Source organism: Falco peregrinus, chromosome 2, assembly GCF_023634155.1.
Source record: "Falco peregrinus isolate bFalPer1 chromosome 2, bFalPer1.pri, whole genome shotgun sequence".
Lineage (NCBI taxonomy): Eukaryota > Metazoa > Chordata > Aves > Falconiformes > Falconidae > Falco > Falco peregrinus.
Genome location: NC_073722.1, coordinates 78,030,451 through 78,053,668, shown reverse-complemented (window position 1 = coordinate 78,053,668; position 23,218 = coordinate 78,030,451). Strand labels below are relative to the sequence as shown.

At 39.5% G+C, this 23,218-nt stretch overlaps 1 protein-coding gene across 1 annotated transcript; it reads left to right on the top strand.

Moving 5' to 3' along the window:
* Nucleotides 1-4,010: 4,010 nt before the first annotated feature.
* Nucleotides 4,011-22,399, top strand: PLRG1 (pleiotropic regulator 1). The gene is made up of 15 exons (XM_055796448.1): nucleotides 4,011-4,116; nucleotides 5,874-5,980; nucleotides 6,176-6,318; nucleotides 7,346-7,399; nucleotides 9,022-9,115; nucleotides 9,548-9,638; nucleotides 9,816-9,917; nucleotides 12,113-12,205; nucleotides 12,559-12,708; nucleotides 12,815-12,916; nucleotides 13,399-13,501; nucleotides 14,062-14,170; nucleotides 15,390-15,529; nucleotides 18,300-18,493; nucleotides 19,494-22,399. The coding sequence occupies exons 1-15, from the start codon at nucleotides 4,108-4,110 to the stop codon at nucleotides 19,551-19,553; spliced, it is 1,551 nt and encodes a 516-aa protein (XP_055652423.1). The 5' UTR covers nucleotides 4,011-4,107; the 3' UTR covers nucleotides 19,554-22,399.
* The last annotated feature ends 819 nt before the right edge of the window (nucleotides 22,400-23,218 follow it).

The window sequence follows — 23,218 nt, the reverse complement described above, 5'->3', positions numbered from 1 at the left end:
TGATATTTGTCCTAAATCCATTCTGAAATCATCACCATGTTCTGCTATAATTTACACTGTCCTGCAGGCATTAAGTACTCTTCACCCCCTGTGAAGAAGCGTGGCTGTGGCTGTGCAGCGGGTGTTGATGGGGACTGGATGACGGGGACTGGATGATGAGGACTGGCATGGGAGCCGCCAAGCCTGCTGTAGAGTCATAGCACAGGAAACTCCCAGGCTCCATCTGCCTTCAGATGGAATTTCCCCTTTGAAACTCAGCCTTTGACCCTCCTGGCTCCAATACTTTTCGTTGGCTTCCCCAAGAGAGTTGGGTGGTTGTGTCTCCCTGGGGATTTACCAGGAATAGCACATCTATGTCCTGCCACAGCAGGTTTGTAGCTTTATGTCAAATAAGCAGATGCCCCAGGATGGGGATCGTGCCACTGGTGACCACTCATCTGGTAAGCGGAGACCTTGTCTGTGCTGCAAAGGTTTTGTTTTATCAGCAAACCCCAGTCCACATCTGGAACTGCATACAGAGCAATCTATACTGGCAAGCGTATGCATATATAGAAAAACATTTTGGCAGAACAACTTAACCTTTGTTAGCATGCTGTTTCTTCTGTCATGCTTTCAACTGTTACAGTTAGGCTGACACTCTCTAAGGATTGAACGAAGCCTTCTGAATGACCAAACCCGTGGCTTAAATGTCTTCTAAAAGTGGTACCAAAGAAGCCTTCTCTTCAAAACAGGACACAATCTTTTTTCCTTCATATTCCCTCCTCCAACTCACATGGTTAACGAGAAGCTGTTCCCAGAGTTAACGTGGTAGCGACACCTCAACGCACCCACCGTTAGGAACTGTAATAATACAACACAGACTGGATGGTATTCCAGGACATCCCTTTGTACAGTATGTTTGTACTGAAAAGGCACTTACTGGCAGAGGCGTGTGTGCGTTTTGAGGAATGACTGTTTGCATGCTGCCCGGGGTGTTTGTTGTGCCGACGTGTCTGTCAGTGGTGCAACCCTCTTTACACAAACCCCCATTGGGCAAGTCACGGCCACCGGATCGTGGCTCTTCAGAGCTGAACATGGCCCCCAAGGTGGCCTTGGGGTGGGGGAACAGAACCTTCTTGAGCCCCCATGAGCTACAGTGTTTACTAAATTCAATTTTAAAATAGGAATTGACTTAGAAATGACCTTTCAAACAACTAGTGTGGTAATAGTGTCATAGTATAAAAAGAATACTGTAAATTTAAATATTCATCTCTGCTGAGATGAATATTGTCATTTCTTGCTTTTACCAGTAACAAATATCACATCAAAGGTTTCTCGTAAAAGAGAATTGATGCTGCCTTCATGTTCTGGGAGCAAGCAAGTTCTTAATGAGCGGGGCTGCTCACTTTAGCATTAAAACAGCACTAAAAGTACAAGCAACTTCCCAGTCACCTTCTTCTAAGTAGTGATTTATAAAAAATTACAGAGTTTTGCAGCTGTGGCTGACATGCAAGAAGACATCAAGTAGCTGCATATAATAAAAACCAATGAATAAAGTGCATGTTCTAATCAATATTGGTGACCTGATTTGTTGAAGTTCTGGGGCTAAATTTCCCCTTAGACTAAATCTTCTAGAAAAAAACTTAAATTATTACAGGAATTAATTTGTCCTCCGATTTTCTAAAGCTTTACAAGGACGTCAAGAAATAGGCCAAGATTATAAATTTCTGAGGGGTATGTTTACTTGTAAAAAAATGAGAACAACTACAAAGCCATGTGAACACTAATAATAATAGTAATGAACAGCACATACAAGTGAAGTTTTCTTGCAAAATAGAAGTGGATTTTTTTTTTCTTGGATTGCAACAATAGCCTGCATTTCAAATTTGGTTTCCTCTAAAAAGGCAGTAAAAATAAGCCCGATTTCTTTCAACAGACAATAGAAAGGAAACAACTATATTGTGACACTCTGTATGTTGGCAGAGATTAGTCCTTAAACCATTTCCACACATCATAATCCACCGTTCAGTCAACTGACCAATCAATGGGCACATGCTATTCTGTGTGTAAACTTAAAGCCAAAACCTGTTTGAAACCTTTTGCCCCCCAAATCTCCTTTTAAACCTCGCATATCTTCAATCTAACCCCAGCAGCCAGGGAGGACACGACAGACTTGCGCCATTTTGACACACTGCCCGGTGGAGTTTGCACCCCGGGCTGCACTTAAAGCAAGGACAGACGATGCTCCCCCTCCTCGTGGTGCCATGCTGACCTTTAGCAGGGGCTCCCAAACCCAGCAGAGATCCCCGGCATCACCGGATGGATTACCAAAATAGGTGCTCATGTTAAACATGAAACCTGGCTGGCTTGGCTTGAAACAGAGCTGGCAACACTCCCCCACTGTCAGTGGCACAATGTAATGGACACCTCTCCACCAGACCAGGAACTGGGTGTCACAGCCACTTGGAGCACTGTAGAGGAACTGTAGAGGAATCGTAGGGTAATGAAGCTGAGTTGATTAACATTGATGACATACAGCTGTGGGCTGGCTTGGAAGGGGGTGGGCTGGCTGATGTGGACAAGGTGCAGCTGTGGCTGGTTCTGCTGAGTAGTTAAATAGCTCTAAGGGGGAGGGAGGGGAAGGACCTTGTGAAGAGGAGCACTGGGTAGAGAGAGAGGCACCTGGAAGAAGCAGAGGGAGGGGAGAGAGTGTCCAGGATGTAGGAGAGGGCCTGGATGAGAAGAGGCTGGCTGGGAGAGGAGCCTGGAGAAGGAAGACCCTGGATACAGCAGAGGCAAGAAGCAGGGTGGGCTGAAGAAACATCCCGGACAGCAGATGAACTGTTGAAACCTTGTGGGGGGTCGGTGGCTGTGCTGGGGCAAGGTGTGGGAGCTGCTTATGGAAGTTAACCTGGGATGGTAAAAGCCTTGTTGCAGCCGGCTAGTTTGGATAGTGGCAAAATGCAGTCCTGGTTACCACTGCATCTTAAATAACTAGGTATGGTTCAGCCAGTGCAGCCACCAGGAAGGATGCATCAGCTCCAGAAAAGGGATGGCCATTACACCATGCAGGCGATTTATGTGCCAGAAATAATCCCAGGCTAATGTTATCCTGTAGTAAATAAAAGAGTATGGGTTTGAAGCAATTGATGTTGTGCTGGATAACTTTTAGCCCAAACCAGCTTGCAGCCTGTTCCGTGGTGGGGTGGGCATGGCATGGGTGATGGGGTGAGGTGGCTGTGAGGCTGCAGCTCATGTGCCAGCCAGGTGCTGCCTTTGGCAAGGAGGGGAGAGCAGGTATGGCAGGGGAGCAGTTTGTATGTGTGCATCTGGTTATTCTGCTTACTGAGGCAAGTGACGGATCAGCTGGTGTGTTGGGATGTGTTTGGAAAGGCCCTACATGCTCTTCTCGGTCACAAGGCACACCCTGGCACCAGGGCAGGGCTTGCTGGCTCCTTCACATGTGTCTCCATCAAAAGGAGGTCCTGCGGACTACAACTAAAGATCCTTTTTCCAAAAGCCCGACCATGAGGGCTAGCCAGCATCCTGCACCCACATCATGCCCCTTTCTTTCGTTCAGAGGTGGTGTTTCAGGCCTGGGACTATTTTCTTGCCCACACATGCTTTGTGTGGCTCCCCGAACAGGCTTTATCCCTGACAACTCGCAGAGACTACACCACTTGGAAGCTGCAGCTGCGGAGGCCGAGGATTTCTGCAGTCAGGCCGCGCAGCGCACGTTGCGCCCCTCAGCGCGGGGAGCCACTGCAGGCACCGCACCCGCCCCTCACCGCTCCGCGCCAGGTGCGGTGAAACACCGGGAGCCTTTCGCACAGCTGAACATTGCGCTCTCCCGGCCGCTGCCCGGCACTGCAGCCCTCCCACGGACTCGCCCGCCGCGGGGTCCCGCCCGCCGCCGCACGCTCGGACGGCGCCGGCGGGGATCGAACCCTCGGGCCTCCGCCCGCCGCAGGGGGGGGAGGGGGGGCGTAAGCCCCGCCCCATCCGCCTTCACTGCCCGCCCCTTGCGCGCTCCCGCCATGCGTCACTTCCGGTGCGGCGCGGGGCAGGCGCCGGAAGCGGCTCCATAGCGGACGGGGCAGCGCCGTGGCGGTGGGGTTGGCCGGCGCCATGGTGGAGGTGAGGGCCGGGGGCGCCCTGGGAGAGACTGGGGAGCGCGGCTGGGGCAGCGGGGCGGTTTGGGGCCGTGAGGGGGCCGGGCGGGGGGGAGGCGTGTGCGGGGCGCCGGGCCGCGTCCCCACCCTGGCATCCCCCTCGGTGCGAAAGCGCCGCTGTGGGGATAGATCTTCCTAGTCCTCCCCCCCGCCCCGCCGCGGGGGCAGCGAATGGCCCGCAGGAGGCGAGAGGGGCGTTTCTCGGCGGGGTGAGGGCTGCGGGCTCTGCCTCGGGTGGCCGTGGTGCGGGTTGTGGCACTCCGTGGGTCCGGGGCAGGAGCAGGCAGCCGTGTTGCTTTGCCAGACCGATTACCGGGTGCAGAATTGGTGCTGGGCTCTGGGGAAGTGATGCTGTGCTGCCCAGCCTCCGGTGGCTTACTGGCTTTGTCAGCTAGGCAGTGAAAAGGCCGCTTTTTTGGGGAGGGCTTAGAAGTGAAGCTGGGCAGAAGGCCGCCTGTTTTATAGTCCATGGGGTGAATATAATGCATGTCGAAAAGCAGGTGGTGTTGGCAGGAGTATGTAAGAAGATGCAAAGGCTGCTGCCCCATGCAACGTTATTAGTGTTTTTTTGCAGAAGAGCATCTGTCAAAAAATACTTGTAGATGCTTCTTCCCTATTGGGGAGCCACTGTGTTAACTACTACCATTGTGGTGATTTCAACAGCTGCTAATTACTATTCAGCAGTAATTAGCTGCTGTAATTTTTATCTCTTTCTTCAGATGTATAAAATTCCTAACTCAACTCCAAATGTTGGTTGGGGGTTTTTTTCACTTAATACCTGGACCTTGCAGGAGCTCGCTGAGCCAGGGCAAAAACCTTTGTGTAGGTGCTGCAGAGTTAAGAGGGTGACAGCCACTGCAAAATGGGTCAGTGAGCAGAGAAACGACTTCCAGGGCAGGAAAACTGAGCTTAGAGGGTTTAACAGGGAAAGCATCTGTGTAATGAATCTTGAAGGCTGGGCAGTTGAGTGATACCCAGTGCCAAAAGAGATGTACAGTCATGCAGAGAGTTCTGGCTTTGTCCCTAAGCAAGGAGGGTCAGCTTTCTAATGATTTCTTTTTTGTCTGTTGGGAGGAAGATAGTAATAACAAAATAAATCGTGCTGTTTATAAGCAAATGTTCTATATAAGTTAATAGGTTTTTAATTTTGCTTTTTAGTTCCTGAATGGGATTTTAAGTGTGTTTTTGCTTATAGTAACAAACAGAAATTATAAAAGGAAGACCAGTTTTGTCAAGTTTGATCCCAAACTGTGCTGTGCTTATGTAAAGTGGCACTGTGCACAGAAGCTGATGATTGCCCTTGCTCTTTTTATGGTGGTAGTGAAGTAAAATTTACAGGAGTGTTTTCAGAATTGGTTACTTTATTGTCTACATAGAAAAACAGAACTGGAAAGGTTGAGGGGAAAAAGCTTGCACGCTCATGGATTTGTCATGTAGATGCCAGTGCAGAAAGTTTGATCAAAGTTTTTGTCTTGCTTTTCAAAGTCCTGGCAGTTTCCAAGAAAGGGAGTGTTATTTTGAGTAAATATTGCATTAGAACAATTAACGCATAACATTTTTTTAGTTTTCAAGAAGAGTGGTGTTTTCTGTTAACTAAATAGTGCTATGTCATCTAACAGTACTGAAGTCTGAAATTGCAGCTCAGTAAAATTTATGTTTCAGTTTTCAATTTTTCATTTAATTGTGTCCAAATGTATTTAAATATTCTTTTCTTTATTTTAGGAAGTGCAGAAGCATTCTGTGCACACGCTTGTGTTCAGATCTCTGAAAAGAACCCATGATATGTTTGTAGCTGATAATGCCAAGCCTATCCCGTTAGATGAAGAAAGGTAAGTACTGCACTCAGTGAAGTTTTAAACTATGTTAGTGATTGCTCCATCCAAGGCAAAAGTTCAGATGTTTCTATAGAGTTAACAGGATAGTCTTCAGGTAAGAAAAATATTAGAGTTGTAAAGTATGTGATATAAAACCTCCTTTAAAATATTTCAAAACTTAATCAGGATTATGGTTATGTCTTCCAACAGTCACAAAGTAAAGATGGCAGTCAAGCTGCGTACAGAGTATGGCTCAGTGTTACACATGCCTACTCTTAAGGAAAACTTGAGAGAGAAAGGAGGCCCAAACACTGGGGATCCCTATGGACACAAACAGTATTCTGGAAATCAAGGTTAGTTTGCTCTTAGAGGTATATTTGTCCTTAAGTTTTTTTTTTGGAACAGTCTCACTGGTGTAGAATCTGAAGAGTGCAGTCCATTCTCGATCTACTGGACATAAATATGGAAATCAAAATACATTTTTTTGATTGTTTGGTATTTTTTCTGGCTTAGGTCCATAGGAGGTAAGTGATTCAAAACAAGGAGGAAGTTGGTTTTAACAAAGTAGTGATAGCATGCTGTGGAATTTTTATAGTAATTCATTAGTTGAAAGAGTAATTTGTATGATAACATGAATATGCGCTATACTTAAGTGCTAGAAAGAGATGAGTGATGTATTTCTCGTTTTTACAAGTTCATGATGGTCGAGGACAAGTTCTTCTGTTGTTTTAAGTTTTTCATTTTGTTTCATAGAATCTTTTCAGACTTGCTTTTGCTGTGCAGTTATTAAACCAGAAAACCTTTGTTTTAAATCTGCATGTTTTTTTCAGTCTATATTTGGTTATATATAAAATGTGGACATGTTAGGTAGATCCCATATGGAAACATCTCTTCTAAAGAGTGCCAAATGTTGCCTTATTTTGGTTGAGATTTTTTTTTTCTCATATTACTTTATCTGGAAGTATTCTGAAAGTGAAAGATGTTGAGAGATAATTAAATTCTTCTAAGAAAAGAACCTTTTCCTTTCCTGGTAAAACAGTCAGTTGTTATGACTAGCTTACCTTTCAGACATGTGTGCTATTTGTGTACATGGATCCTTTTCTGCTATACTTACTTCAGAAGTCCGTATGGGGATTTTTCTCGAGAGGCCCTCTTGGTAAGAGGTAGCCTCACCATTTTAAAAATGTTTTTTTACTGTTGAGTTTTAGAAAACTGAGATAACCAGAACAAATTAATGAAAATAAGAAATGCCTGAGTGCAATGCTTTAGAAGTGGTGGCTTCTGCTATGTATATGACCTGCTCTGTTTATTTCCTGTTTAAGCACATAATTTACAGTACAGTATAGAGTGTAATTATTAATACAACATTTTGTTCTTTAGGACAAGAACTTGAGTATATGATAACTGGTACACATCCATACCCACCTGGGCCTGGTAAGTAAAATTCTGTGAGTGTTTTCTAGGGTTTTTTTGCTTCCTGTAAGAAGAAGGCATCCTCCATCCTAGCAGGAGCAGTCTTCTTGTTGCTGTGAATCTATACCTGATAGTAGTGGGAAATGCCATTCAGGTCTTTCATAGTACTGAGGCACAGAGTTTGGTGGCTGATGAGTGTTCTGGGATAGGAGGTAGGAGGAGGGTTTAGGTGCAGATGCAGTGTCTTCTCACTAAGCCTCAGTGGATGTGAGCTTGCTGTGAGATGGTAATTAATTTACGTGAGATTTCATTGGCTGTGGTATCATCACAAAAATGTTCTAAAAATCTCCTCTCTGATATTGTGCCTCTTGGAGAACTTGCAGGGACCCACAGGTCTCTGCTGCCTCCAGTATTGTGGCAGGAGCTGCTCTTAGAATTTTGTTGTGAACAAATGTGGGCGTTGTCTAGCTTGAAGGAAATTGAATAACAAGAGGGGATGTATCCTGCTTTTCATCACCAGAGCAGAAAGCTATAGGTATTACTACCTTGTTCTGAGAAAGAGACATTAGGGTCTAATAATTTTAGTGTCATTTTGTTTTGTCCGTGCTTGGAAGGGCTACATTTCTGTGTTGTTACATGGGCCATTACTAATTGTCACTGGTATTGATCAGTCCTGCTCTGTTCTTTTGGCAGTTCAGTCTTAGCTGCTGATCTTTTACTGTTAGTGCTTAAGTTTATTACAAGTATAGTGAAAAATCTGTTGTGGTGTGATTTCTGAGATAGCAAATATGAGTCTTCAGTGGACCCTTAGCCATTAAAAAAATGTGCATAGTTGCCTCTAGCTGCGGGGTCAGGGCTTCTGCTGACAAAACAGAGGTTTCATCAAGTTCAGTGTTCCTGTAATAGAATCAAGATATGTCAGGGTTAAAAAATTAGATTTATTTTGTTGTTTCTTGTTTTAACCTGAGCATCTGTCCCAAATACTGTTTTTGCCAGAACTTTGGTTAGGAAAAGAAATAGAGAAATAGGAGAAATTCACTAGTCTGTACCAAAACTTATTTAAAAAATAAAAACAAAGAGTTTTTAAATTAAAAAAAAGTGATCTGCTGTTCTTAGGATGAGGTTATAAATCGTAAGTTGTAGTCTGAAATTCTCACTTCAGTAGGACTGAACCTTTTGTAGTTCAGACACCACTGCACGATGCCAACCGCCACATAGGCATGGCATAATAAACAGCACTAAAGGACCTAAGTTAGCAAATGCTTCTCAAGATCATGTTTATTGCTGCAATGTTTTGATTTCCATAGTAGTTGAAGCTGGGTAGGAAGATGGATGCTGCTTCTACTTAAGACTTTTTTAGTTTCCAATGACAGAATCCTACTGTTTTCTACTCTAGAAATTGTGTACCTACATGTGTAGTAGAATCAAGCTGGAAAGGATTTGGGCCAAAATAAAAATTGTGATCATTTGACTTGCATGTGAAGAGCAGTGTCGTTGAATGGTGGGATTTAATATTACAGGAGCATGACAAGCCCTTGTTTGCAGATGTATGTATATATGTGTGTCTGTATAACAAACTTTTCTGGATTATTTTTTTTTTAAAGAGTTGTCTTTGCTTTTGCTGTGTTATTTTTTTTTCCAAGGTGTGGCTCTGACAGCAGATACTAAGGTCCAGAGGATGCCTAGTGAATCTGCAGCACAGTCCTTAGCTGTAGCGCTTCCTGCTTCTCAGTCCAGGTACTGCTTTGTTACTTCCTTAACACTTCTGTTATATATGGGAATTTCAAGGCAGAACACAGAAGTCAGGATAAGAGCTACTTTTGTGTATTCTGAATGTTTTATAAAATGTTTAAAGAAACTACTTTTAGTGTGGCCAGGCATAATTTTTCTGTACGCTTTTTTTTTTTTTCCCTTGGATGTCATGTGAGGCAATGGGCAGAACTTGGAACAAGGGAAATTCTCTTTAGATAGAAAAGAAAAGAAAGTGAGGCTTTGTTTGTGGGCGTCTTTTACCTTGAAATGGTCAGCACTGGAACAGGTTGCTCAGAGAGGTTGTGGAGTCTCCATCCTTGGAGGTGTGCAATATTTGACTGAATGCAGCCCTGTGACACTGTATCACTTGGTAAAGAAAGTTGATTCCAATTCATCAACTATTTTCATTCAATGTAGGTTGGATGCAAATCGGACAGCTGCTGGTGTGGGTGATATTTACAGACATGCTGGAATATCTGAGCGTTCGCAGCCTCCTGGGGTGTCTGTGGTGAGTTTGTTGCACATCTAATGTGGTAGTGTTCACATTGCTTCAGGATTAATTTGTGCGTTGTGTGTTGCTTGGCTAAATTTAATCTGTGTTGCGATGTCAGAGTGAAGAGGCTTTAGATTTTAAACAATGAGATGAGTTACAAAGCGTAAGAGTAACCTTCCTTTTAATTTACAGGCTATGGTGGAAGCTGGTGGAAACAAAAATTCTGCGTTAATGGCAAAGAAGGCTCCAACCATGCCCAAACCTCAGTGGCATCCACCTTGGAAACTGTACAGAGTAAGTTACAAATGTATTGCGTGAATGTGCATGTAAAAGTAAATTAACATTTTATGTTTTATAAAGACTTCAAAGCATAATTTTTCTTCTCATTCTCAAAAATGAAATCAAATGAAAAGTGATTGCAACACTCGCCCCTTAAATAGCAGAGATTAGATTACACATATTTTTCTTTCTACTTACTAAATTATTTTGTGAATATTATTAATTTTACACTTTTGTTTACATAGGTGCAGCTGTATTATGATAAATCTGTTACAGAGTTTGGTTTTTTCCTTTCTAGTCAGATTCTTTGGTAGAGGAACCTAAAGACAAGGTGCAAAATTTGAAACTAGTAATGTGTTAAAGTAGTACTCTAGCAACATTAGTGTAATGAAATTGTCTCCAAAAACACTTAAAGGCAGTCAGTGTCTGAATCAGCCAGACTTCTTTTGCTTGTGATGAAAATGGGGAAGAACAGCTGAATACTTTTAATTGGAAATTATGTCTGCAGTTTAGCTTGCTCAACTTCTAGTCTTGTTTTTGAATTAGTCTAACTTACCTTTTAATTTTCTTGGGAATAATAATAGCCATTCCTACAAAATCTCATGTCATCTTTAAATGTTTTGGTGATGAGTATGGCAAGGTAGCTAAGTTGAAGGGGAAAGTCTCTTAAGCATATATATCTGTTGAAAGCATATGTATCTTTTAACTTCAGGTGGCAACTGTTTGAATGTGTATGTTGGTTTTTTTTCTAAGGAGCTGATTCTTACTTTGAAATTTAAGCAACTTCATACTTTGAGAAAGCCTAACATTCCTAAGATAATATTCACCCTTCCTTGATATTTAAAAATCTCATGCTCTAGTATCAGAAGTGTATTGTTTTAACACTGTTGAATCTAAATCTAGCACTATGTGTAGGTATTAAGGCTAACCTCGAAAAGTAATTTTTCAAAGAAACTCTTGACCTCAAAGGAATATATAGATTTTCTAAATAAAGCAGTATTGGAATGTGCTCTATAAAAATTAAGGCAAATGCCATTTGAATAAAATGGCACTGGAGTGAACTTCTGAGAGTTTTAAGGTAAACAAATGAAAAATGTGTACTTGTTAGGAGCACTTTTTTTTTTGGAGAGAGACTGTAAATATCATTTAAGTCACTGTACTAATTCTACATTTGTTTAAAAACTGTTTAGTTTTAGTGGAGGTTTGCTGTCAATATCCTTGCTCAACAGGACAAAGCTTGCTCTAGCAATTTGGAAATGGAAGCATAGCTGGAACAGCAAATGTGGGTTTCATCTGTTACTTAACATCTGCATTTTAACTGGTCTTCCTAAGCTTGAAGTAATTTATGACAGATGGGGACTTAAAATAGTTTGAATTAATTATTTCATTGATTTCTCCTATGGAAATGCCTGTTTCTGTTCCTAGACTAGGAAGAAATTAGACCACTATCTAAAATCTGTGTGGCTGTGGTCTCATCTGGTCAGAAGAATCCACTTTAGCTTTCCAGAGTATTTCTGCCTAAGGACTTTTGTGCTTTTTAGATCTTTTGAAATGAGCTGTGGTACGGTATGTGTCATATGACATCAAGTGAAACCAAATACAGGTTTTGATTTTGGTTGTCTGACTTCAGAGAGATTAGAGAAACATGACTTGCATGCAGCAGTCTTTCTGTATTGGTAGAGCTTTTCTTGTGAGATCAGTCTGCAGTGTTTTGTTATCAGAAAGTTTCTGACATAACTCATATTACCCCTTATTTGGGGAAAAGGAGGTGGTGTTGTTTTATTTATTATATGGCAATGGGATTTAATAGCCCAGATTTTATATAATTGCTCTTTATTTTTGTATAAGCATTATACAGCAGCGTAAGGAACTTGTGCCTGAATACAGTCTTTCTCTGCAAAGCCTCAAGAGTTGAGCCACATTGTTACAGACTTCAGAAGGGTTTGAAAACGTTACTTATAGGAGCAGGGTCTTTCTGTATTGCAAGTTCCCCAAGTCTGGTGTATGACGTGTAAATTTCCAGTAGTCTCTTCATTTAGCTAAAGTAGAAATCAAGCCCTTTTCAGAGCTAATTTCATGTATGACTTCTTGGGAACTATGCATTTCTTGCTGAATACTAACATATTGTTACAGTGTTGGAGAATGAAAATTATATTAACAGATGTATGTGTATTATTTCAGTTTTAGAAAAATGTTTGTTTTTTCTAAAGGTTATCAGTGGTCACCTGGGCTGGGTGAGATGTATTGCAGTAGAACCAGGAAATCAGTGGTTTGTAACTGGCTCTGCTGACAGAACCATAAAGGTAAGAGGTTTGAAGAAATCACTGACAAAGTTTGTGGGGGCTTGGTGTTTTTTGTGTTCTTTTTATTTAAAAAAAAGTCTTCAGCCCTTGGAAACAAATTCTTGGTTAGTGCTTGCAGAATAATGAACTGCGGAACATTTTTACTACCTGTATTATTTTATTGCCTAGTCATAAAGGATTTGTTGATACTTTTTGAGATTTCACTTACTACATGGCAAGAGCCGGAGATCAAATGTTTGTTATTGTAATTTTAAACTTGTAACTGATCCTGCTGCATTTTCTCTGGGCTCTTTACCCAGACTATCACTGTGTAGCTTTTACCTGTCTACCTCAAAATACCTATTTTGGTGCAGATTTGGGACCTCGCTAGTGGCAAATTGAAATTGTCTTTGACGGGACACATCAGTACTGTACGAGGGGTGATAGTAAGTGCAAGAAGTCCATACCTCTTCTCTTGTGGAGAAGATAAACAAGTGAAATGCTGGGATCTTGAATACAATAAGGTAAGTTGTCATTTCTTTTATTTGAATTCATTGATAGTGGCAAATATAAAAAGCATTTTGAATGTTCTTTCAAATATCCAGTTTAGTGTGTGTTTTGTTCATCTAGGTTATCAGGCATTACCATGGTCATCTAAGTGCTGTCTATGGTTTAGACTTGCATCCAACAATAGATGTACTGGTAACGTGCAGCAGAGATTCAACAGCGCGAGTAAGTATAGCATTGTTACCTTTTAACATCTTAATATGTCATTCTGTTTCAATGTCTTCCATTTGTAAAAGTGAATACTTACCAAATGTTAACATGAATCAAAATGAAAATCCTAAGATCATTTATGTTAGCTTTGTCTTCCATTGTTGATAAAACTGAATCGCAAATACACAAAAATGCATCAATTCAGGATGTTTTATTTCTTAATTTAGTAGGTAGACTACATAGTGTATATATAGGATCACTTAGTATTTAGAAGATGGTATGGTTCTTATGGTGAATTTGTTACTTGTATGTCTGGAAATTCAGTGCCAGGCTCTTTGCTCCCCTTGAAATTTGCCAGCTGAGGCAGTTGTGTGGTGAATTGTTGGATGAAAAATACAGCCTAAATGTATAAATTATAAACAATAATAGTGCCTAAAGTAAGTTGAATATGCACCTGTTACTGACCCCTGACTGACTGACTGACTTTGAATTCATAGATTTGGGATGTAAGGACGAAAGCCAGTGTGCACACACTATCAGGACACACAAATGCGGTAGCAACAGTGAAGTGCCAAGCTGCAGAACCACAAATTATTACAGGTATAGCGGGCATGGCTTCACAAGTAATTGAAAAACCTAATCATTAATGTATTTTTTCAGTAATTGTGAGGTTCATGATGATTTTGTTAATTTACTCAATTTCACTTACTAGTTTTCTACTTAAAATGGGCCATGCAATGGTTATTTCATAGTATTGCTGGTATGTTTAAGCAAATGTAGCTACGCATTGTTTGAATGTTCTTCTGCACTGCCTTTGTTGCTGGTGTTTACGGGTTTTGTTTAATATGTATTGAGACTTGCATTTTCTGTGCTATTTCACAGTTCTCCTAGTTCAGTTAAGAAGAGTCCAGTACCATGGTTAAATACAAAGTGCATCATCTTTCCCTCTGCGTAACTACTTAGTTGTTGAATTTCAAACTGTATAAAAAGACTATTACAACACAGCATCTTTCTCATCTGAGGTGGTGTTAATATCATATTTTTATAACAAGCATAATATTTTTCTCTATTGCATATAAAGTTTTGGTTGCCTTGTTAAATTAATGGTGATAAATTGATATGGTGATTTCTACTAGTTTTTTATTTTCTTTTCATTGTAGGCAGTCATGATACTACCATACGGCTCTGGGATTTAGTGGCAGGAAAAACTCGTGTTACTTTAACAAATCACAAGAAATCTGTAAGAGCAGTAGTGCTACATCCAAGACAGTAAGTCTTCCTCATTGTTTTACACTTTCACAGTTCGGAGCGTTGGGTGTGACAGCAAAGCCAATGTCAGTGATGATTTAGAATGGTGGGGCATAATAATGTGAAAAAGTAAGGGATTTTTATTGAATGTGGTTCACTGCACAAGACATTGCAATATAACTGGCCTTAAATTTCTTGTGAATATTTAATCTTTGAAGCAGGTGTTGATGGAAGTGCTCTGAATTTAGATGCTACATTTTGATGCATTAACTGGTGCTTGTTCAGATAAATCCCCATGAAAACAATGTAGAAAAGGAATTCACATAGAACTGCAATACTTCTGCACTTTTAGTATTTTAAAATTAAATTTTGTTAGTGCATAAATTCAAAATCTTTGATATGAATAAATTCTGATCCAATCTGTGTGCTTGAAAAACTGTAAAAATCTTGTGATATGCTTGTTAGCTATAGTAGAGAAATGTCCTAGTTTTATTTATATGCTGAAAAAAAAATCTGGTTTGTTTCATCTGTCATACCTGTTTGAAAATAAACTTCAAGTGTTCTTATCAAGCAGTAGCAACTGTCAGCCTAGACTTTTTTTATATTTTGCAATTTCTATATTGTAATATTTCAGTATTTTGTACTATTATTTTTTTTAATTCAAGGATCTATTAAGTAGTCAGCAAATTGCTTAGACATTTTGACGGTTGAAAGTATTCTTACAGTCTTTTGCATGTGCCACCTAAATAACCTTTGTAACTGCTTGCATATGTTAAAATGAGGGATTTGATTATTACAAGGTAACTCAGTAACAAATTATCTTTTAGTTCATTTTTTTTGCAGTTCTTTGGCTGTGTAGTTTTGGAAGACTAGCTAATACTGTTTTTTTTTGTTTGGGGTTTGCTTTTTTTGTGATACCTTTGCTGATAATGCCCTGAAAATTTGCCAGAATAACAACTGACAAGAAATTAATGTGCATATTTAATATTTGTTTGCATATTAAAAATCCTATATGGCATAGGATTTCTATTTAGCTAGTCTGTGGAACAGAAAGGAAACAGAAATAGGTAATTCATGACTTTCATAAAATTGCTTCATTTTATGTGAAGTGAAAATGTCAGAAAAGCAGTTTTAGTATTAAGTAACTTTGAAACTAGTTTTAACAGTAGTTTCAATGAAGGATGTTTGCCATTTCTACAGCTATTTTGAACTTTAATATACTGTGCTTATTTTCTTTCAGTTACACGTTTGCATCTGGTTCTCCAGATAATATTAAGCAGTGGAAGTTCCCAGATGGAAACTTCATTCAGAACCTCTCTGGTCACAATGCTATTATCAACACGCTGGCTGTAAATTCTGATGGTGTTCTGGTCTCAGGAGGTAAAAATGAGAAGTATATGTTCCTATTTCCCCTCTCACTCTGTGTATGTATGGCTGGAGGTCCTTGGACGAAGATGTTCACTGAGCTTTCCTTTATCTGGGCCTATAATCCTGCTACAGCATACAATGTCATTTCATAGTGAGTAGGGCCACTTCTGTCTTGGGTGTCAGAGCTGCATGCACAAAAATGCACTTGAAAGGACTTGTGATGTGCTGCAAGGAAGAGGTTTCCTCCTCTTAGTTGGCTGCTGCCGCAAGGCTGCAGAGTCCATCCTCTATGAATCTCTTCATCATTCATGTCCCCTCAGGAGTTGTGTGGGAACTGGAAGCTGCCTGGGAGACATCTGATTCTTTGGCTTCTCTTAGTAATGTGCTGATGTCGTGAGAATGGATAGAGGATATAGGAACACCTTGCTAAAGCTTGCTGTACCATTTAAATGTGAACTCTTCCCTGTTCTTTATGCAGCACAAGTGCATTGGTTCAGTTGTCTCAAAGTTTCTTGCACACTTTTTCTGATGTTATCTTTGTGTTTAAAAGATTGATAGCTAATCTCCAAATTTTCTTTGGCTCTGTGAATCAAACCCATGCTTACTTAGTGACATTGTATGTTTGTGTCCTGAAATTAAGAAACTAACCACTTGGCTCCAGTGCCTATGGGAAGATTTTTTTTTTCTGTTGTGACACCTGGATTTAATTCTTTCACTCAAAAGCTTCAAGAATTTAAGAATCATCTGATATGTTAGGGTATTTCTAGTGGCCTGTGAGCCCCCAAAGTCCTAGAGCTATTAGTTTGTAGTCACATGTCTGTGTGGTGGGGGTGGGAGGAGAATCCTGAATGCTTACTGTATCTGATCATGATTAATTTTTGGTAGCATTTTTCATATTAGTTACTCAAGCACCATAATTAAAAATATTTTATTGGAAGTATGTGTTACTAGAACTATAATCTGTGATGTTTCTGAGAGTTTTGTTTGGATAAGACAAAGCATGTATGTAGGCCTTTTTTAGTGACAAGCTTTTTTGAAAGTACCTTCTAGAAATCCCAACCGCATTCAGATCTTTCCATTAAGTCATTGTGATACGTAGTAGGGAGATGGTAAGTGTGTTTTTAATGTAGATGCTGTTATAAACAGGAAATAGTAAACAGTATGGAAAAAGGAAGTGCTAATTTTACAACTCAAGAGCTGAGCTCTAGAGAAATGGTCCAAGATTGCATGGGAAAACAGAGTTAAATCAGGAGCTTAAACCCAAATCTCTGAGGTCCTAAACCAGTTGTTTAATTACAAGATTGTCCTGAGAGAGCTCTGGCAGCCAGAGGCAAGTGAATTAGGAGGCTAGACAGTATTGCTCCATATGATTTACAGAGCCTGAGTTTTCACCTCTTGGTTTTGCTTGTCTATTCTTTTGGGTAGTTGTAAACAAGGATGGGACTCAATTCACAGCATTTTACATGATAAACCAGTTTAAGACAGATCCATGAATTTGCAGCAACAGATACTTATGAAAAACATATCTATGTTTGTAACCAGAGCATTAAAAAAAAAAAAAGTAAAAGTTAAGTTACACTTTGGAACACTGAAGTGCATTTGGTCCCATGTGCTCTTGGTCCCACTGGATACAGCATGCCCTGTAGGGTAAGGATGTGGAACAAGGTGGGAATGCGCTAAGCAGGAGTCAGAAGATAACTTATATTGTCAGCTTACCCTGGTCATGTTTTCAAGGATGTATAAAGGGAGCCCTTGATTTTAAAACTTGGATAAAGCTCCATTTGACAATGGGCACGTTCATAGTGAGAACAAGAACTTGACAAAATACTGGACTGGGCTCATATTTCTATAGTCTTTTGAAGACACTTTTCAGAAGTCTTTCTAGGACTGTTTTGTGTTAGTGGTAGTTGAGGCTCTAGAAGAACTTGTTCCTTCTCTGCATAAAACCCCCTCACGTTTTAGTAATATTATTTGAGACTTTTTTTAAAAAATAAAATTTGAATATTGATTTTCCCCTCTTTACGTCTTTGTACTATCTACAGCAACTTCAAAGAAGTTGGTGCTGAATTAAAATGAGTTGAAGTTACCTTAGAGTATTTTACTGTAGAAACACCTTTCTTGAAATATCTGGATTTCTTTTCTAGCTGGCAGCTGTGGAGAAGCTTTTAATAGATCTGATTTGGCTGGGTAGTGCTTTGGAAGCCTGCTGGGTTTTGTACCTGAAAAATTACATTGAGCACATCCTTCTGAATATGGAGTTCAGATTGCTTCGAATACCCTGTAGCTGATGCCAATAGCAGAAATACTGGCAGTGATTTAAACTTTACTTGAAATAGAACATCTGCAAACGTTAAGCTGATTTCCCATTACAGACTCGTTAATGTCTGTAATCTTTTTGACAGGGTGATGCCTCTGTTCAGCTTTAGTGGAGCTACCAAAGAGGGAGCTTGATACACAGAATGCCAGTACTTGCAGTCCCTGCAAAGCAACTTGCTGCACTTGCCTTGTAATGTAGTCTGTCATCTCTGTCTGGGTTATCTGATGCAAAATTGGATGACATTCGGAGGAAGCTTCCATTAACTGCCTTAAACAAGATCGGCCTTAACTAAGAAGAAATCCAGTAGAAAATAATAAAACTTGTAGGGTGTACTGAGCTATTCTAAATCAATGTTATAGCTGATGTATTCCTGGTGTATTAATTAGTTTTTCATGATACTGTTTTAGAAAACCAATAGAAATCAACTGGTTAAAATAACTAAGTAAGTTTGTTTGTTTGTTCTAGCTGATAATGGTACTATGCATCTTTGGGACTGGAGAACTGGATACAATTTCCAGAGGGTACATGCAGCTGTGCAGCCAGGCTCTTTGGACAGTGAATCTGGAATATTTGCTTGTGTTTTTGATCAGTCAGAAAGCAGATTGCTAACTGCTGAAGCTGATAAAACCATAAAAGTATACAAAGAAGATGATACTGCGGTATGTCAAAGTGTCTTTTTAATGTATTTTCATGAAATCAAAACATTTTGAACAAATACAACACATATCAGCAAGGAATGTGCACAGGCTTGTGTAATCCATTTTTTTGAAGTTTGAAAGCAATGTGTATGTAATGAAGTTAAAAGGACAGTAGCTAGTTTCTGCATTCCTGATTTTTTACACTGTACTATAGTACAAGTAAGTCCCAGGTGTGTCAACTCTTCTGCAGAAGTCCTGTGTGATGAGGCGTGGAGAAATCTAATACAGTAATGTACATTGCGTTTTGAATCCAATAGGGAACTGTGTGCAGCTGTATTGATTAAAACATGGGAATTAGCAGAAAGATTACATTTTAAAGATTTATTGTACTTCTGTATATTATCTAGATAAGTCATTTGCCTTGACAGCTTTTAGACTTCAGAATAAATAGCTTATTTTAAAACTTAATCTCAAATCTGAATCCATTTACTAATGGAGAAGACAGTAGATTAGTTTATCAGAATATGTCTTCAATATAAAGGATGTAAGGATATTTTTTTTTTTAAACCTTGGAATTTTTGCATTGAGTTAGACTCGGAGCAACTCTTAGATATAAAGGAATAAGGAAAGTTTTACCATTTTGCCATTGGGCAAACTGGACTATGACATCTGCCGATACTGATACAGATATCGCTGGAAGGACTGTCTCTGGAATTCCTGTTCCTATGCTTTGATCACTGCAGTGTTTCTGAAATGCCGTTGGCAACCTGATTTTTATCCTTGTTGTGGGAGAAAAAAACCCAACCCAACAACCACCACTAGAACAAGTAACATACTTCAGACAGTGGGATGGTATAAAATTTCATATGAGTAAATTACTTGCGCAGTAGATTAGGTAATTAGTCTTACGTATGAAATAGAGTATATATACAATGTGAGTAATATTTGCAACTAAACCCTAATTACAAGTTAATTTCAAGTTAAAAATAATCCTTATGAGATTTCTCTTTCTTCCCTTTAGACTGAAGAAACTCATCCTGTCAGCTGGAAACCAGAAATTATCAAGAGAAAGCGATTTTAGTGCGGCAACATACTTATGCTGTAGTTTTGTTTTGGCTTTCCTGAGAGTATTCAGTCACATTTTGTTCTGCCTAGAACAGCAGAGCAGTAAGTCGGCTAAGTCATTGCTATTTCAACATGTTTTATAATAAATTGTATTTCTCTTTCCTTTTGTCGTTTTTTGGTGTGGTCCCAGCAAACCAGTTGCAGCTGTTAACTTTCTCTTTGTGGAGCATGTATAGTTCATGAAAACGATAGATGTGCAGGTGGTTACTTTTTTATATGAATCCATTGAGTCTAAGTCTAAAAATACTTTGAGCCAGGTTTTCTGAAAGATCCTTGCTTGACTCCAGAAGTTAATTGCAAGTTTATGCATGGAAGCCATCTTCTGGGGATTTCTTGAGTGACGCTTACAGATTTTACAAGAGTGTTGTTCACTATACATATTCTAAGTATATACCAGAAATGGTACAGTATAAATATGTTAAATTAGAGAGTAATAGAGAAAGAAACAGGACAATATAATCATAGTGGAACTTGCTTTGTAAACACAGCCACTGAGCATTGCCAGTGTTGTGTTAATGGATGGAATGGATTTTTGAAGTGTTTCTTTCGCTAGGAAAGCTTTCATGTGCAACTGCTCATCTTCGCTCATTTTGTTTCAGAGTGAACCTTCTATAACAAGGACCACTGTCAAATCATACTGTTCAGTCACTACAGAGTTACCAGTTGACTTCCTTTGTAAATCACCTGTTTCTTCCAGTTATTCAAAGCATGTTTGACATGAGGGCAGCAGACTTTTAAAACGGCTTGTAAGAGGGAAAGCTCTTAAGTCATCCCAGCCTTAATTTTACATGTTGCTGCCTCTCCATGATCTTATGAAGGGATTCAAAATAAATAAAACAATATTACTGAAAGATAACTTGTACTCCTGAGGGGAAGATCTTTCATTGTGTTTGCAGATAGTCACACAGCAAGCAGTACACGTAAGCCTCCTTGCTAGAGCTTATCTGTGATGTCAGTACTGCTCTAAAGCACTTTTTCTTCATGGGGGGAGAAAAGCATTAAATCATCAAGCCATTCAGTTGTCAACAACTTTGCCAGTGATGTTAGTAGCTGTAGTGGCAGGTTTCATGCTGGGTAGACACTGGGAATCATTCTGTGGCCACAGCGTTGATATCAAGCAGCTCAATAATTATTTCTATTCTCTGCCACTCTTGACATTTTTCAAATCTGGGATTTAGGTTAGAGAAAGGACAGTTTCTTGCAGTGTAACTTACAAAAAGCTAGGAAAACTAAGTGTTGTTTACATTATGAGGATTTTCAGCTTGTCTTACGATGCACGGGAGGTCTTGTATTTATAATTTGAATGTTTGACAATGTTGTTTTCAGGGAGTTCATGCTGCATAAATAACAATTTTGATTGGCAGCTATTGTCTGAAGCATCTTCACAAAAAAGGGGAGTGCTTGTTATTTACAAGTTAGATTAAACATCTTTTATTTGAATGATAGTTCAGATTTTTCTAGATCTTCATTACATCTGTTTTCATTTTAACTAGCGTAACAGGGAAAAATACAGGTTGTGGCTTACATGTATTTTATACTGCTGCTAATACTTCATCCCACAAATCCATGAATTATTGGTGTTACACAGAATTTTTTTGCTCACAGCGAAATCCTCTGTAGGAAGGCGGAGCGGAGAGGAATAATTTACTTGAAAAGCAGTGGGATCTTTGTGGGCTGTTTGGTTTTGTTGTGGTTTTTTAGAAATGTCTATTTCTTTTGAAAATTTGGAATCAGGAAGGGGAAATTAGAGGTTTTGGCTCACAGTTCATCATCTCTGTACTGTCACTTTTCTTCAAAAACTACGTTTATTCCACTGTGTATCACTCTGAAGAGAGATCAGAAGGTCTGCTGCAGAACCTGTTTCTTCCCTGGACTTCTGCAGGAATCTGCTAGCATGGGGCAGTGGTTGCCCCAGCATTCTTTTTATGCCCTGGGTAAAGATTTGTGTTGTAAATTGAAGGCTACACACTGTTATTTGGAGTAATACTTCTCCTTTCTGGCTCTATAGCATGCTGTCCCAGTTTTAAGTGTGACTTTTTTTTTTAATTGTGTTCTTTAACATCCGATTTGCATGTTCATTTCCTTTCCAGCAGTTTTTTCTTCCACTTGACAATAATGTGAATATCGCCATGTATGCTTCTATGAGTATTTATGATGCATCAAGATTATCAGATTTCATGTAAGTGCTTCTGTAGTGCAAAGTAAGCCTAGATAGTGAACGGTGATCCACATGTATCTGATTGTGTAGGATACACAGCAACGTTAGATTTGTCTACATAAGTCATAAAGCGAAGCAAAATAGGAGGATTTGGCCCATTGGATGTATTTTCCATGCTTCTGGAAAGTGTCACGTTGTCAGTTAAAGTAATCTTGAATGGGAGTCTAATCTCAGAAAACAGTCATTTATTTCATAAAATTTGATGTTGTCTTCTGTATGTGATCAAATCATACACATTTCTACCACAGACCTTGAGTTTTATTTTATACTGTACATAATTGCAGAGAGGTAAGAATATGGGTTTTTTGTTTGTGGCAATTCAAGAAAGTGTAACTGGTAAAAGTGATAAATTTTAAGATCACTCTGCTGTATACTAAAGCATACAATGTAAGCTATGCAGCTAGAATGCTGTCGTTTGCTGGCAGCATTAAAATTGTGCAGAACAGTATGTCTTCGGCAACTTAAAGGCTTACAGAAGTAAATCTTTAACAGCCAGTTTCTTTTAAGTCCTGTTAGATAAGAATTAAAGTGCTATGCCTGATTTAAATAACAGCAATTTAGCCGTCAATAAAACCTTCAATACAGTATGATTTCATGTGGTTTTTTCTGTTTTGGGTTTTGTGGTAAGAACAAAAGTAGCTAAGTATGTATTGAAGCCTGTTTAGGATTAAAAGTGACTGTTCCCATAGTACACTAACAAATGTTTTTGCAGATCGGCTGTAAAGGAGAAAGTACCGATTGCTATTTTATGAAGAGCTTCCTATCTGTGTGAAGGGATTGGCAAAACAAATGCAGAATTGTTCATGAATTTTCTCCAATGTGTTTAAAGAAACACTGAAATCTGTCTGGAGTTAAGTATGAAATCTAGGACAGATTCTGGATGGAAGCTGTGTGGGTGGGGGAAAAAACCTTAGAGTTAAACTGATTGTGGTGTGTCTTACTGGGAGCAAATTAAGGGGATCTTTCTGACCATGGCACACAAATGAAAATCCGGTCACAATGAAATCAATGGGAGTTTTGACACTGATTTTTGAAGTCAAGAATTCACTCAGTAGGGTGTTCTGGTTTTGTGTTTTTTTCTTCAGGTGAGTTGGAAAAACTGTCTGACACATCATGTATGTAAGTAACCATACAAGGTGTGTTTGTGTGTGCACAAGATGCATCATTCTTTTTTAGATAAGGCTTCTAAATTTTTATTAGTACACCTAAGAAAATGGTGAGGATTTGGAAATTAGTGAATGCCAGTAAGCCTGATCAGCTATTTTGTTCTATAAAATTTAACACTGGATTAGCAGGACTTGAAACTAGCATAAATATCCATAAGCAGAATAATGCAGTTAGCAAATCATTTCATTCCTTTGAAAGCAAGTAAGTCTTCAGCTGAAATGAGCTTGAGGGCTGCA

What these genes read in the sequence shown, in the direction of transcription:
- PLRG1 (XM_055796448.1), top strand. An exon ending in CTTCCTGCTTCTCAGTCCAG is followed by an intron (nt 9,116 to 9,547) that starts GTACTGCTTTGT and finishes CATTCAATGTAG; the next exon opens with GTTGGATGCAAATCGGACAG. An exon ending in GCAGAGATTCAACAGCGCGA is followed by an intron (nt 12,917 to 13,398) that starts GTAAGTATAGCA and finishes TTGAATTCATAG; the next exon opens with ATTTGGGATGTAAGGACGAA.